The sequence below is a fragment of the Silurus aristotelis genome, assembly GCF_946808225.1.
Source record: "Silurus aristotelis genome assembly, chromosome: 28".
NCBI classification, from domain to species: domain Eukaryota; kingdom Metazoa; phylum Chordata; class Actinopteri; order Siluriformes; family Siluridae; genus Silurus; species Silurus aristotelis.
In genome coordinates this window covers 13,341,674-13,358,980 of record NC_139601.1, presented here as the reverse complement: position 1 = coordinate 13,358,980, position 17,307 = coordinate 13,341,674, and the positions used below count along the sequence as shown (strand labels likewise).

The window sequence follows — 17,307 nt, the reverse complement described above, 5'->3', positions numbered from 1 at the left end:
AAAAAAAAAGAATAAAAATAGGGGTGAAATGGATTCACTAACACAATCACAGCTTTTCTTTTCTTTTTTTCCATATTTCTAAATATCAGGGATGAAATATAACTGAGTGATTGTACTTTGCAGCTGAAAGTGGAAATTAAATGTTTGCTAACATTTAACTTAGGCTGTGATACAAAGCCTAATGATGATGATTCTTGTCTCATCCAGCCAATAGTTGTATGCTATATATCAGTCTAATAGGCTTTTTGGTATTTTAGTATTTTTCAATTCAGCATCACAAATTATTTTTCAATATCGAAAAGAAAAAAAAAATCAAGACCAAAAATCTTATGCAAATTCATCACCTGCAGTCAGTCATGTTACATCAGTCAGTCATGTTACATCAGTCAGTCATGTTACATCAGTCAGTCATGTTACATCAGTCAGTCATGTTACCCAACGTAGTTAGAGCTTTATCTCTATAATTCTACACGTCACAGCAATAGAAAACATTTTACTGAGGTAGGGCATGGACGCACCGTTCACACACACAAAAAAAGTGTGTTAGTTACTGAGGCCCTACCTCAGTAAAATGCTTTAGTGTACTAGAATAAACAAGACTTGTGAAAATGAGGAGTGGCCTTTGCCTTCCTTCAAGGTGTGGGTGTTGTTTAGATTGAAATAGCAAATAAATGGTAAACTTAGCTGAATATAGTGAATGTTAGCAAAAAAAAGCCTATTAGCTCATTCCAGGCTAGACTAGCACCAATTTAAGTAAATATTACTTTCCATAATACACCATATAGAAACGTTTGTAGACACCCAACCTGTGCTTTTTTAATGTCCACATTTAGTCCCTATTTGCTGTTATAATCACCTCCAAATAGTGTGGATTCCTAATGTGTGGCAACATTTTGAGCAAGAAACATATAGAGCTAGAAATATCAGATGTCCGTATACTTTTTGTGCATATACTGTAATGCATTTTAGTACTGGGTAATTAATTGCAAAAATAGTTACGCATATTGTACAGAACCAGTGTAAAGTCAGGTACGGATGTAGGACGAAGAGACCCGGTGTCCGCATTCCGATTAATCCCAATTCAGTAGGATTTAGGTTAGAGCTCCACAGCACACCACTCAAGATCTTCTACTCCACCTCATGTAAACCTTCATAAAGCTGGCTTTGTGAACTGGGGCACTGTCATGCTAGAACAGGTTTCGGTCTCTTAGCTCAAGTGAAAGGAAAATGTAATTCTACCAACCTCCTATACAATTGTGGTAAAACAAATGGCTGGGGATGAGGTGTCCAAATACTTTTGCCAATATAGAAGAGTATTTTACCTCTAGGTAATTTACAGCCAATTAATTTATGTACAAGACCAGCTCATACAATGGACAGCGAAGTGTGTCAATGACCAGCAAGTTTACAAATGATATTTTTCAGCAGTATCATATTTCAATCATTTCAATCCAATCAGTTAAAAAAAATGTTCTTTGAAAATGTCAAAAGCACATTATTTTTCCTTTCATTTAAGTACATCTTTGACACACCCACCTAGAACAGAGATTTTTTGAACATTATTAATACCTTCTTATGTTATTATAGGTTTAATTTTGATCAGCACTGCTGCTCTTATTCAGACCACACGGGGCAACGTTACCCATTTTAGCAAAATGTCTTTCAAAATATTCTTTTCAGATAGGCTTTAAAAAATGCCTGACAAGAGAAGGAATTATAGAAACAATTCCCATGGCTGGATCGGGAAGATGCCACAAGGTTGAAATCAGTTTGAACACGGTGAGCACATCACATAATAGTGCACAAAGACTGGAAGGGTTGCAGACCGACTGAACCAACATGGTGATGGCAAACACAGTCCTACGTTTGTATGTAGACTTTTGGTGAGGTATATTTGATATTTATGCAAGACGCTACTTAAATATGGTGAAACCTAAATAAAAACATTTTGAATGGAAGATGTTTAATTTGAAGATGCCTCCCACCCCCTACTTCCACCCCCCAATGAATAAAGGACCATTCATCTGTTTGAAGGTAATAAAATGTGACTAGGAGAGAAAATTGTTCAAACAGTAATTTATGTTTTAACAGGGGTTCAAATAGAAAGTAAACAAACCACATGATCTTATTCATGATCCAATGGCCACAAAATCAGGGCCCTGCCATAGCCATCCCAGTGCCTGTTTGAGCCTCATTTCAAACCTGTTAGGTGAACTGAATAGGAGTGTTCACCTGAATGGACCCTGAAATTTTAAGGATCTGGAGAGATTCTGTACCGAGGAATGATCTCGGATCCCTTGCCACGTATTCCCCAAACTCATCCGGCATTATAGGAGAAGAACAGAACTCGGGAGGAGGCAGAAGGTATTCGATAGAAGGGGGCCAAAAATTGTGCCGCACTGTCTTGTCTTTAGAATTGTTTGACATCCATGTGAGTTTTTTCGGCAAATTTAAGCACCATTTAAACCATTTTTCTCACAGCCTCCTTTGCTCCTATTTACTAAGGGTTCCATTCTTAGAAGTCACTGTAAAATGAGTTCTTGCACTATTGCTTATTAAAAACTATGTAGGGCCATACATTTTGGGATTTCGGTTAAATACAGCTTAGCAAGATATGCTCCACCCACATCCCATTAAAACAGTAAAAATATCCAAAGAAGTAGATAGGTATCAGATTTTCAAATACAAATACAAGTTCCAAACTTTGAAAGAAAGGTTCTCACTAGTACTGTGCACCACAGCAGTGCCACTGAGCCTCTGCAGGGCCCTTAATGCTCAATCGGTTGGATTTGTGCCTCACTGCTAAGTCACTCTGAATAAAGCGTCTGCTAAATGAGTAAGTGTAATGTAAACCTAACGAACGGCTAAAGTGATGAATGAGTGTTAGGTCAGGTTTATTCTAGCATTGTGACGAGCACACGTGTTGTCAGCGATTGCCTTCTTCTCTGCTGCTCCGCGTGGTTCGGTAATGACACCGGCACTCGACCCCTAAACCCCAGACACTGAATCCGCCCGCTCACGTTACTCTCCCCAGACGAAGGCAATCTGAAGCGACCCTAATCAGAAACGGCTTTAAGATCGCTTAACTGGGCTTTTACACACAACAGGACGGACAAATTTCATTCCCAGTTTCATTCCCAGAGAGAGCAGAGCAGGCACTCACACGGACACTTGATTTCTTGAATGGAAGGTCACGAGTTTAAATTGCAGCTCCACCAAATTTCCACTTCTGAGCCCCTGAGCAGGGCCCTTCAACTGCTCAGTTATATAAACAATCACAAACCATTCTGGATAAAGGTGTCGGCCTAATGCCTTAAAAGTATGGTTAGCTTTATAGCTGCTATAGTGTAAGTGATAATAGAAACTACACTTTAAGAACAAAAGTATTGGGACACCCAAACTTTTCTGCCATATGTGGTTATTTTCCAAACTGTTACTTTAAAGCAGGAGGCACACAATTATAAAGGGTGTTTTTGGATGCGGTATAATGAAATTTAGCTTGGACTTAAACCTGTTCCAGCATGGCGATGCCCCTGTGCCCAAATTGAGCTCCATGAACATATGGTTTACATGGTTTGAAGAGAAAGAGCTTGAGTGGCCTGCTATAGAGCTCTGATCTCAACCCCACTGAACTTTATTTAAACAAAAAATGTCCACAAGCACACATCTAGTGGACCATCTTCCCAGAAGACTGGAGGGAATCACATGAGCAAATTGAGACTAAAGGTGGAACGCGATGCTCAAAAAGCACATACCATACTTATGACCAGGTGTCTGCAAACTTCTGGCAATATAGTGTAGCTTTGTAAAAGTTCCACAGCAGAGAAAGAAAAATGAACCAATAAAAGATAAATAAATAAACGACTCCATTAACAACAACAACAAAAAAAACGTTTGGTAAACTGCTGCGTTATAAGAGAAATAAGACTTCACGACAGGCTGTTAATAAAAAATGTTTACATCTTCATAGTTATAGTTTGCTCAGCTTCGGCAGGTTATAACACACCGCCCTAATAAATGGTGATTTTTTCCCTGTGTCAGCACACCCTCTCTTTTCCTATAGTACATGACACAGGAAGTCATTTTACAACAGTTACATTAAATTAATGACTAAACTAGAAATTCATTCAATAATTTTTTACACACACAAACACACACACACGCACACACCCTCAGAGTGAGTTACTTACCATAAAGGGTAAATGATGAGCCTTGTCCCAATAAATGCTGCACCAAAAACCACAAACAGGAAGTCGCACAGGCGCTGGTATTTGGCATAATTGGCTAACTTGGCAGCCTTGAAAAAGAGAAATTCAACGTTTTATATATAAAACACTGAATGCTGACCAAGATTTCAAAAGAATGGTGTATTTACAGTTTGTTAGTTACAGTCTCTTTCGATTTGTACCTCCAAGAGGAAGTCGGAGGTGTCGTGCACGCACATGACCAGGCTGCCCACGCGTGCCATGTTGTTCACATATGAGAAGCTGATCAGGCTCACGGTGGCCAGGTGATGCACAAACATGATGAGGAAGTCCTGAAGACATGGCCGTTGAAATGAAAACACACAGAATATTATGCTTCAGATAATAAAGGCGAATGTAGAACATCTGTAGCACAATCGTGTCAAGGTAACACAAGCGGGTAAAAGTGTGTGTGAGCTCGCGTTATGTGGGCTGAAATCCAAAGCCGATAAAAAGCCTTCATTCAATTATTCTGTCCACAAAACCCATAACATCAATTTTGTGACATGGAGGCTACAAAATGATACAATTATAAATAATATTAATCATTTTTTTTTATTAAGATTCACCCACATATACATCAAGACCAAGATTAAACAGACCATATATATATATATATATAAAGTGGGTACGGAAAGTATTCAGACCTCCTTACATTTTTCACTCTTTGTTATATTGCAGCCATTTGCTAAAATCATTTAGGTTCATTCTTCTTCCTCATGAATGTACACACAGCTCCCCATACTGACAGAAAAACACAGAATTGTTGACATTGTTGCAGATTTATTAAAAAAGAAAAACTGAAATATCACATGGTCCTAAGTATTCAGACCCTTTGCTCAGTATTTAGTAGAAGCCCCCTTTTGATATAATACAGCCAGGAGTCTTTTTTGGGAAAGATGCAACAAGTCTTTCACACCTGGATTTGGGGATCCTCTGCCATTCCTCCTTGCAGGTCCTCTCCAGTTCTTTCAGGTTGAATGGTAAACGTTGGTGGACAGCCATTTTTAGGTCTCTCCAGAGATGCTCAATTGGGTTTAAGTCAGGGCTCTGGCTGGGCCATTCAAGAACAGTCACGGAGTTGTTGTGAAGCCACTCCTTCGTTATTTTAGCTGTGTGCTTAGGGTCATTGTCTTGTTGGAAGGTAAACCTTCGGCCCAGTCTGAGGTTCAGAGCACTCTGGAGAAGGTTTTTGTCCAGGATATCCCTGTACTTGGCCGCATTCATCTTTCCCTCGATTGCAACCAGTCGTCCTGTCCCTGCAGCTGAAAAACACCCCCACAGCATGATGCTGCCACCACCATGCTTCACTGTTGGGACTGTATTGGACAGGTGATGAGCAGTGCCTGGTTTTCTCCACACATACCGCTTAGAATTAAGGCCAAAAAGTTCTATTTTGGTCTCATCAGACCAGAGAATCTTATTTCTCACCATTTTGGAGTCCTTCAGGTGTTTTTAAGCAAACTCCATGCGGGCTTTCATGTGTCTTACACTGAGGAGAGGCTTCCGTCGGGCCACTCTGCCATAAAGCCCCGACTGGTGGAGGGCTGCAGTGATGGTTGACTTTCTACAACTTTCTCCCATCTCGTGACTGCATCTCTGGAGCTCAGCCACAGTGATCTTTGGGTTCTTCTTTACATCTCTCACCAAGGCTCTTCTCCCCCGATAGCTCAGTTTGGCCGGACGGCCAGCTCTAGGAAGGGTTCTGGTCGTCCCAAAAGTCTTCCATTTAAGGATTATGGAGGCCACTGTGCTCTTAGGAAACTTAAGTGCAGCAGAAATCTTTTTGTAACCTTGGCCAGATCTGTGCCTTGCCACAATTCTGTCTCTGAGCTCTTCAGGCAGTTCCTTTGACCTCATGATTCTCATTTGCTCTGACATGCATTGTGATCTGGAAGGTCTTATATAGACAGGTGTGTGGCTTTCCTAATCAAGTCCAATCAGTATAATCAAACACAGCTGGACTCAAATGAAGGTGTAGAACCATCTCAAGGATGATCAGAAGAAATGGAGAGCACCTGAGTTAAATATATGAGTGTCACAGCATAGGGTCTGAATACTTAGGACCATGTGATATTTCAGTTTTTCTTTTTTAATAAATCTGCAACAATGTCAACAATTCTGTGTTTTTCTGTCAGTATGGGGTGCTATGTGTACATTCATGAGGAAGAAGAATGAACCTAAATGATTTTAGCAAATGGCTGCAATATAACAAAGAGTGAAAAATTTAAGGGGGTCTGAATACTTTCCGTACCCACTGTATATATAGGTGGGAATTCTTTGGCAACCATGTCTCCTTTATTAATGAAGAGGTCACTATGCCTGCGAAACCAGCTGGAAAAAAAATTGTAGTTGCGTTTTCATGACTGGCTTGTTTCAGCAATAGCTTGTAGACAGGATTGGAACTACGCAGTTCAGTTTTTTTTTTCGCATTTTCTATATGTACCATAGACATAACTCTCATAACTCTGACTCCCCAATGATGTTATAATAACCTCCATTCTCTAAAGGTCTTCCACTACATTTTTAAAGCGTGGCTGCTGGGGATTGGTGATCGTGATAGTGAACTACACAAGCATTAGTTAGATCAGGCACTGATGCAGCGTGACGATGACTGAGGTAGATTTTCTGTTCTGTTTCATCCCAAAGTTGTTCAGTAGGGTTGAGTTTAGAGCTCTGTGCAGGCTCGTTTTTGTGCACAGGCACACTGTTAAACTGAAAAAGGTTTTAGCCTCCTAGTTCCTAGTAAGAAAATCATAATGCTACAGCATGAAAAGGAATTCTTGAAAACTGTGAGCATCCAAGTTCCTGCCAAGAGTTTAAGGATTGTGATGGTCAATATGGTGTCCACAAACTTTTAGATATATTTTGAATTTACAACAAAGAAATAAGTTGCTTTATGTCTTGTACAAATGAAGTAGGCTATAAAACACTAACCTACACACTACATTTTTATTTGATAGCTGGCTAGTATGCAAAATACACAGCTAGTAGATTCATATACATATAACTGATAAGATCTAACCAATTTGGAAAGCAGAGCTTTATACGATACATCGGAAATAAAGAAAAAAAAGTTTATGAAATAACACAATGAACAATCACAATGTGATGGAAATTCCCCTAAGGGGAAATTGTGAGAGGAAGTGGAGTAAAAGTGAGTCAAAAGCTGTACTGAAAGAAAGGAAGACCCAGTGCAAGGTGTCATAGCTAAATAAGTCGAGTGTTAACAGAAATACAAAATACAACTGCCTTTTGCTGAACTGTTCTAGATGGACTTAGCATTGGTTGAAGGAGTCTCTAGTAGTAGAGGTTTGTAAAAAACACCATCAAGATGTAATGCATTTGGTTTGTGTTTTATTTTTTATTATTATTATTACTAATCTTACACAAGAAAATGTAACTGTTTGTATCTGCTACAACAGGCAATGATGAATTTTGAATTCCTGCAAAACATATGCAAAATTCTAGGGCCAACATCATCAAGTACGCAGATGACACCACCTGGTTCAGCCAGAACAGCAACAACAACGAATCGGTCTACAGGGAAGAGATCCGAAGCCTGACGATGTGGTGTGCCACAAACAACCTGACCCTCAACGTCAGAAGACTAGAGCTTATTGTAGACATTCCCCAGTCTACATCAATAGAACTGAAATAAAGAGGGTCTTCAGCTTTAAGTTTTTGGGAGTTCACATCTCTGAGGATCTGTCGTGGCACCAGAACACTTCAGCTCTGGTTAGGAAGGCACAACAGAGCCTGTACTTCTTGAGGAGTCTTAACAAAGCTCATCTAAAACTCCATCACTGTATGGTACGGAGGCTCCACTGTGTGTGAATGCAAAGACCTGCAAAAGGTGGTCAAAAATCCCCCAATGCATCACTGGCACCCAACTACCCACCATTGAGCCCCTTCACCACAGCAGATGTCTGCACAGAGCTCAAAACATTATCAAGGACTTTTCACATCTCAGTCACAAAGTGTTTAACCTCCTTCCATCAAGAGGAGATACATCAACTATCACACTACTGATCTCTACACTACACCGTTAGATCACTGTATAAACACTGTGTATAACTTCTGTACAATTATACATGCAATGTACTTATTCTATATTTTATACCCCTCATTCTCTACACATATTGTGTCTTACATACATCTACACTACTATTTTATTTATATGTATACCTTACTGTACATCTCGCCTTATATTTCACTTTTACATATATTTAGTGGACTTGCTTGTTCAGCTTTTGCACATTTTTTTACAATTTCATAGCCTTATAACCTTTAACTTCTTGTACCTTTAAAACAGCGTCTGCACATTTTTTCACTGCAATGGACTTTTAACTATTTACTTGTACTTCACTGTTCAAGTATCCACACATCGATTTTACATTTATATTTATTCACTGTACATATACTTACTTTTTATGTGCACTTGTTAATTTGCACAATTGATACTTTTTGCACTTCTGATAGACACAAAACTGCAAACCAAACAACCAAAATAACCAACCAACTAAAATAACCTACCAATCAACCAACCAAAATAACCAACCAACCAACCAACCAAAATAACCAACCAACCAACTAAAATAACTAACTAACCAACCAACCTAAATAACCAACCAACCAACCAAAATAACCAAAATAACCAACCAACCAACTAAAATAACTAACTAACCAACCAACCTAAATAACCAACCAACCAACCAAAATAACCAAAATAACCAACCAACCAACTAAAATAACTAACTAACCAACTAACCAACCAACCAACCAACCTAAATAACCAACCAACCAACCAACCAACCAAAATAACCAAACAACCAACCAACTAAAATAACCAACCAACTAACCAACCAACCAACCAACTAAAATAACCATCCATCCATCCATCCAATCATACTAACCATCCGATTCAAATTCTTCCAAATATGCTGTTATCGGAAAATAACCAGCTTCAGTATATTACCAGTAACCTCGACTCACAACGGGCTGCAACGCACCCCCTCCTTGTTGAGTTTTATCCTAGAACAAGGCCAATAGTGTGAGTTGAATTATATTTCCATGTTAAGCCGGGTGCACACTTTGCAAGTTTGTCCATGCTTTGTTCCTCTGAGACAAATGTTAAAAATCCTAAAAAGATACCTATAATCGTAGCCTAACATCTGTAGTCTTCGATCGCTGGTTTTGCATGTTCGCTGACAGCCGATTTAAAAAAAAATGACATTCCGGCAGCGTCTGAAGATTTCAGACTATTCCTGCAGAGTGACTTCTATTACAACAACCATCAACCACAGAACCGATAGGCGTGCCAAACCTGATCAGGCAATAAGCGAAACTTCAAACCACCTTAGGGAAAATATCCAAATGAGTCAGATGGACAGTACATCAAGAGGAGAAACTAATTGAGTTATGAAAGGAAAAGGAGCGTTTGTATGATTTTAGTGTGAGCCCGGCATTATATAATAAAATCTCTGATAACGATGATTATTTATTGCACAGGGTTTAACATTATAACCCCTAAACGTATCTAATATAAAAAAACTTTGCGTTCACTGTTCCTGTGTGAGAAAATGTAAAATGCGAATACAACGCCACAATCGCATGTAAACAAATACAGATAAAAAATAAAAGCTGGTGAGATTTAGATCCCTGATGAAGCCACAACGTGTACTCTATAATTAGTACTTATTGTGCAGCTCTACTGGCATAAGTAAATTTTGATTATAGTGCCAGCAGTGTGTTCGGAGATGCTGATGTAAATGTCGCTCCAAGTCTCTGCATGTTGGAAATATTTGTATGTGGGCGTGTGCCCACGAGTGTGCGCGAGTTTGAACGAAAGCAGAGCAGGTGTGCAAAGTAGGTCACTGTACCAAGCCGACAAAACTCAGGGCAGATTAGAGACCCACAATGCACTGTGGTGTGCACCAACACACACACACACACACACACACCCCTAAATAAAGCTAACCACCAACAATATATTTAAATTTCTGTAAGCAAAATAAATATTAGACTAAAGTTCATTGTGTGCATGTGCAAGAGTTTCTAGACAGTCTTAATAAAGTGTCCGATGAATAACACATGTGAGGATGGTTTTATGTAGCAAATACTGACACACACTCACCTTTCTTTTAATGTCTGTAAACTGGGAGAACATGAGAGACCAGTAGAAGGCCAGCTCCGTCACATAGTAGTGATACAAGCCTGTACTGAGGGCCTTGAAAAAGAAAAGACGCACGCAACATACTAAATGAAACTTTAATAGGACACCAACGTTAACAAAAATTGGCCATGTGATGACATTCTGCAGAATTTTAAATAAAAGTATTCTATTCGAACAGATTTTCACAGTGTTAAATATAGATTCAGTGTTTTGAAAGAAGGAGCCTGATTCTACTACAAATCAGTTGAATCTTCAGAGATGCGTTGAAACGAGGATCATGTCGTTTTGGTTATATGGGGGTGCTCAATATCTGATTTCACATAGAATCTACCGGCTTTCTCTCAATAATACACAGCCTATTACAGCCCTCATATTTTTGGGGGAATAAATCCAACCACCGCTGAGACAGATTTAAGTTTTACTTTCCATGATGCGTGAAGTATCTTGGCAGCAGGGATTTAAATATTCAACAACGTCTGTGAGATTCTGTAAAGGTTTAAATGTCTAAATTAATTCTGTAAACTGATTATTGATGGTTTTTCCGGGTGTATTGATGTCGCGCTGTACTTACAGCATGCTCGCACAGGCAATTTTGCCGATTTGACCTTTGTTTCCGGATTATATTGTGTACAATTCAACCCGACAATCATGGCCGGAGGAAGTGGGGGTGCAGCACCCCCAGCACCCCCATTGGCGAGAGAAAGATTTTTTTTTTAAATGTAGGCCTATTAAAAATATTTTGCACAATTTATAAATTCCTTATGAATATTTTAGGAAATGATAAAAATATTCCATTAGTTTTTCTATATAGAAAGCTTGAATTGTCTACTATTAAACAAAACAATTCAAAACGAAAATAAACCGACTAGCATATGCTTATTATGTATTCCGTATTAAGTGTGCTTTTCTCTCTATAGGCGTGTTCACTGCGAAGATGAAGAGTGAGCATCGTCAACTTCATCTTTGCAGCCCGACACTGACACACAAAAAACCCCCACTTTATTAATAAACAATTCAAATGTCTCCTTGCTATATTTGACAGATTCATAATCATTACTTTTGCCGGTTCTTTGTGACAGCTGTTATGTGTGTTATTGGCAGCGTCACCCTCTGGTTACAGCACCAGAACATGGACATTTTATTTTAGAGAATGATTGCACAACAGACATTAGAACATTAGATATTCTATAATTAAATCAACTAATCGAATATTCAAAAATAGTGTCTTATCCCTGCATGGAATCTCTTTTTTCTTTTCCCATATCTTCACTCGCGTCTCACCCATTTCCAAAGGGGATTAAACGTTTCTTCCTTTGTTCGCTTTTAGGTCGATTATTTTTGTATCCTTTACTGTGGTAAAGTAGAAAAAAACGCTGTACAGATAGCCTACATTTTTACTTGTAAGTCAAATTCTTTTTAATAGCCTACAGTTTGTGCTTGTTATTAATTAAACATATGATAATTGGTCAGGCGCGTCAAGTTCATTTGTAAAGCGCGTTTCACAAGCGCGGGTGATTTTGGTTTGCCTTTTTTTTGGCAGCGCGGAAACATAGCCTAAATGCCTTGCACTTGTGGAAGATAAAATTAGCTCTTCATACCTTTTACAACAACATGAAGATATCAGAAAAAGAGATCGTGGTCTCTTTCCTGCTCGTGTTCCACATCCCTTTTAAAGCGCAGAGCGGTAGGCTATAACGCGTCTTTGTGTGGAAATATAAAACTGTTGTTTTTTTTTTGTTTTGTTTTTTTAAATGGATTCAACTTTATTATATTATGTAAGTTACCAGTATTTACTGATATTTATTTCAATGCTTTACAGGCTTTAGTGTATTGTTTCTTTGTCTTTTATTTATTTATTTCAAAACAACCCCTCAAACACCGCAACACCGCTCTTATTTGGTCCATTACCAACGCGGTGGTAAAAAAACTGCCATCGTCACAGCCCTATGTATTTATTTTTAAAATGTATTCTAAATAGGCCCATAGGCTCAGAGGTTTTTTTTGTCCAAAAAAATAAATAAAAAAAATCACGGCACCCCCTGTTCAAAATGACTTCCAGCGGCCCTGCCGACAATTACATATTTATGATAAAAACATTTTTTTTTAATATTACATATTTTCATTGCCTATTGATAATAAATATGAAATTGTTCAGCTGCACAATGAGGATGATTATATCTCACCTGATAGGGGTAGTTGTACCAGCACTGTCTTGTATCCCACATCCAGGACGACTAAAACCATGTGCGCACGCACACACACACACACACACACACACACACACACACACACACACACACACAATCAATATGTATTCATACTGACAGATTAAAAGCTAATGATGATGACTCTGCTCCACTGAATTAAACTTTGCTGTTAGAACATACCAATGTCTATATTAAACATAAATTAAATGAATTTTCATTCAGAAATAAATACAAAATGTGAACAGAATTTCAGATGCCTGCAACGTTCGTGTCAAATTTCATGGTCTTTCGCAAACATTATAAAATCTGTTTACAAATGTTGCACTAGAATCGGGCTAAATGTCCCTATTGCTTTTCAAATATGTATGCCAGATCATCTTCCAACCTTTCCTGCTGTAAATGTTTTGTTTTTTGCTTACCTGCCACAGAAAGCAGAACCCATAGGTAAATATACCCAGATAAAATGTAAACCTCCACCTGAAAAGAAATGAGAGTCAAACAATATGTTTGTGTTCATAGTGACAAAGGCTGAGACAGAAAGACACACATAAACACAAACACACACACTCACAGCCCTAAATGAACCCTGAACAAGCACAGAAATTCACTAAACACTTAACCCCCCCCCACTGTAAAGCCATTTGGCCATGAACCAATATACCCACAATGCTATCTCTCTAATCTACTCGATCTGTAATAAAAAGGTCCAAGGTCAAATGCATGCAAAGGAAGCGTGAAGGCACAAATAGGGACCTACATGCTCTCACAGAACTTGGTCCTTGTGCTTGGTTTGTCTTGATTCCTCCGAAGACGAAACCATCGCTGGATTTTCCTCACCTCCCAGTCCAACTGCTTTGACAAACCGTCTATCTGACGTGCATCTGGACTCTGAAATGTAAAAAAAAAATATGATTTTGAATAAGGACACGCCCAGAGGAACAAGCTAAGCAAAATTTAAAAAATCAGAAAGCTACAGTATCTCACAAAAGTGAGTGCACCCTAAATGAACATGTCAAAACTTTGTCCAAAGTGTCAATATTTTCTGTGAGCACAATTGTTATGTAGCACTGCCTTAGCTGCACAGGTTGTTGCTAGGATCCTCTTCCACTGCTCTATAATGCTGGATGTTAGACACATGATTCTTCTCCACCTTCTGCTTGGGGATGCCCCACAGGTGCTCAATAGGGTTCAGGTCTGGAGACATACTTGCCCACTCAATCACCTTCACCTTCCTCAGCAAGGCAGTTGTCATTTTGGCGGTGTGTTTGGGGTCGTTATTAAGTGGGAAAACTGAGGTTCGACCCAGTTTCTGAAGGGAGGGCATCATGTTCTGCTTCAGATTTTTACATGTTGGAATCGAGGTTTCCTTCAATAAACCGCAGCTCCCCAGTACCAGCAGCCAGAGAACATGATGCTACCACCACCATGCTTGACTGTAGGCCAGACAAAACTTTCCTGGTTCTCCTTACAGGACTTTGCCACACATGCTGGACACCATCTGAGCCAAACAAGTTTATCTTAGTCTCATCAGACCACAGGACATGGCTCCAATAATTCATGCTGTTGGACAGGTTGTCTTCAGCAAACTGTTTTTGGGCTTTCTTCTGGGATGATGGCCATGAAAACCGACTTGTTGCAATGTGCGGCGTATGGTCTGATCACTGACAAGCGGACCTTCTGCGACCTCTAAAGCAATGCTGGCAGCTCTCATACGTCAGTTTCTTGAAGCCAGCTCTTTTGAAGGACTCAACTTCTTTGATCAAACCCATACTGATGTATGACCCTGGCACTATGCTGTATCTCAGTTTCAGGGTGTTACCGATCTTCTTATAGCCTGGGCATCTTTGTAGAAAGCAACAATTCTAATTCTCAATTCATTGAGTTCTTTACCATGGGATGCCATGTTGAACATCCAGTGGTCAGTATGAGAGAATTGTACTCAAATCACCAAAATTTAACTGCTCTAATTCAAGATACACAAATTTATATGATCCTGTCAAGCAGACAAAAACACAAACATGATGAAGAGGACATGTGGCTTTGCATGGGTACATGATGTACAGCTATTATCACTTAGAGTGTACTCACATTAGTTGCCAGTTATTTTGACAGTAAATCTGTAATGCTATACAAGCTACACAATGATTACTCTAAAATATATATATAATAAGTTTTATTTCTATAGTATTATCTGTTGAGAAGATCTACTTAAATGAATGCTTACTTATTTATATAATTCCCACAATAATCTTTAATAGTAACACTATATGGACAAATGTTTGTCTGATCATAATTTTATCTGTGCTTTTTGAACATCACATTAAACATCTAGTTCTTATTTGCTTTTATAATATCCTCCACTCATTCTTCTGGGCAGATGTTCCACTCGTTTTTGCAGTGTGGTCATGATGATTTGTGCTCATTTAACCACAAGGACGTTATTAAAGTCAAGTACTGATGTAGGGTAAAGAGGCCTGGGGTGCAGTCAGTGTTCCAATTAATCACAAAGGAGTTAAGGTCAGATCTCTTAGCAGGCTACTCAAGATCTTCCACTCCAAACCATCTAAACCACATCTACATGGAGTTGGCTTTGTGCACAGGGGCAATGTCATGCTGGAACAGGTTTGGGTCTCCAAGTTCAACTGAAGGAAAATGTAATGCTTCCGCATTCAAATACATCATTTATAATTGTGTCTCTCCAAGTCTGTGGTAACAGTTTGGACAAGAACCACATATGCCTGGAAAAGTCAGGTGTCCCAATACTTTTGTCTATATAATTTATATAGATCTAGAAAAATAACACAATCATCCAATCAGGCAATTAGGTAGCAGCAGTTAAATGTGTAAAAATTTCGAGAAATTAAAAATCAAGAATATTGACAGTACACATTACATGCAAACTGGGGGAAAAAATATAATAAAATATTATATATATGGCGTAACTCAACAATAATAACTAAACTTTTGGAGTCCGTTATTAATTAATAGCAGCTTTTTGCCAAAATAGAGTTGTATTCAAAGAGATCAGTGAATCTTTGGTCCCAGTTAAAGAGAAGTTGTGCAGTAGCATTATGACGCCACCACCATGCTTCGCCAATGGGTATGCAGTTTTATGGGCTTGATCGTGACAAGCATTTTTCGTCGCATTTCCAAAAGGTTCTACTCTGGTCTCATTCGTCCATAACACAAAGTTTGAGGTAATTTAGGTAGGGCTTGGAATGTTTTTCCCCCGAAAGGGAATCCTTCTAGCCACCCTAACCTATAGCACAGACGTGAAGAATACAAGTCACATGCAGGGGGTGGCTGGTACTCAGCAGATATCCCTGCAAATCCTTCAGTTTGCTGAAGGTCTTATGGCAGCCTCCCTGATGAGTGTTCTTCTTGTCTTTTTGGCAATTTTGAAGGGACGTCTTTGTTAAGGCGGTTTTCATGGATCATCTAATAATCTAAAAATGTCTTTATACCCCTCTCCTATTTAACATATTTCAACAGCGACATCCTGTTCGTGTTTTAGAACACAAAGTCATGTCACCCGTTATAATAGGGTGTGCACACTTAAATAGGTCATTATACTTTTTTCTTTCTTTTTATTTGTTTTTTGCTTGAATTTTGTTGCCATTGGATCACGTTATGGGTGAAGAAAAAAAAAGATCTGACATCATTTATCTTACCTACATTGTTCACATTTTAACAGGGGTGTATAAACTTTGTGTATCCACTGCAGATAATAGCAAGGTGCTGCCAAAAGCTGTTAATCTGTGTGCTTAAAATGAGTCCCAGGCAGTGGGAGGTTATTGAAAAAGGAAACTACTGCATTTTGCAAAGTGCTTTGATACTGACAAGCTGTTGCCACAGAAACGATAGAGGTTTAGCCGTTTGTGAAACAAGGCGCAGTAAAACCACGCAATACATGTAATGGTTCTAAACACAGGCAAAGAAATGGATGTCTGCGCTAATTAAAACAAGACTAATTGGGAAGTCGTGAGAATTCTTTGAAGGAGAAAAAAAAAAAAAAAAGACATGGAATTGGATTCCAGTCTAAAGAGTCCAGGAAAGTTTAAACAGATGGAGGGGAGAAAAAGGAAGGTAGATTAGACATACCTTTGTGATAGATGTAAACACTTTCTCCAGGACTGCATTTGGCTGGGCTCGCCGGCTCCCCTCGGCCTGGATGTGGAGGATGTGCGCACAAGGACCTGCGATGAACCTGAGGAAACAGAAACCTTTCGTTTACATAGGAAGAGCTGCTATCGATTAAATGGTAGGTTCATTCGAGTGAGGGGCTGCATAAATGAAACCATGAGGGGAAACTGAACAACACTTGGAACACTTTTAAATACATGGAATTTCCATGATTGTTTTTCTCCATTATTTATATATGATGATATACCAATTTCATATGAGAATCTGTCCACCTGCCAATGATAATGTAATTATAATAGTATAAGAAGAAAACAGTGTCAGATTGGATGATTTGAGTATTTTAATAACTGGGAACATGTTGGAGATTTCTTTTTCCCACAGCAGCCTGTAGAGTTTGAACAGAATGGTGCAGCAAACAAAAAACATCAGAATGGATCCCCAGACTGGTTCGAGTTGGGCTGCTGGTCAGTTGTCATTTGAGTTACCATATGACAACTAGTTTACAATGGTGTCTAGCAGAAATGCATCTTAACGCACA

The 17,307-nt window shown here is 38.9% G+C and overlaps 1 protein-coding gene across 1 annotated transcript in view; it reads right to left on the bottom strand.

The window, feature by feature from the left end:
• cers5 (ceramide synthase 5) overlaps positions 1–17,307 on the bottom strand; it is a 40,919-nt gene that overhangs the window by 7,549 nt on the left and 16,063 nt on the right. Inside the window, exons 2-8 of the mRNA XM_083534537.1 lie at positions 16,728–16,833; positions 13,384–13,514; positions 13,046–13,103; positions 12,603–12,653; positions 10,381–10,473; positions 4,409–4,537; positions 4,191–4,297 (exon numbers count right to left, since the gene is read on the bottom strand). Of these exons, the coding sequence (XP_083390663.1) occupies positions 4,191–4,297; positions 4,409–4,537; positions 10,381–10,473; positions 12,603–12,653; positions 13,046–13,103; positions 13,384–13,514; positions 16,728–16,833 (675 nt within the window). The remainder of the gene's footprint in view (positions 1–4,190; positions 4,298–4,408; positions 4,538–10,380; positions 10,474–12,602; positions 12,654–13,045; positions 13,104–13,383; positions 13,515–16,727; positions 16,834–17,307) is intronic.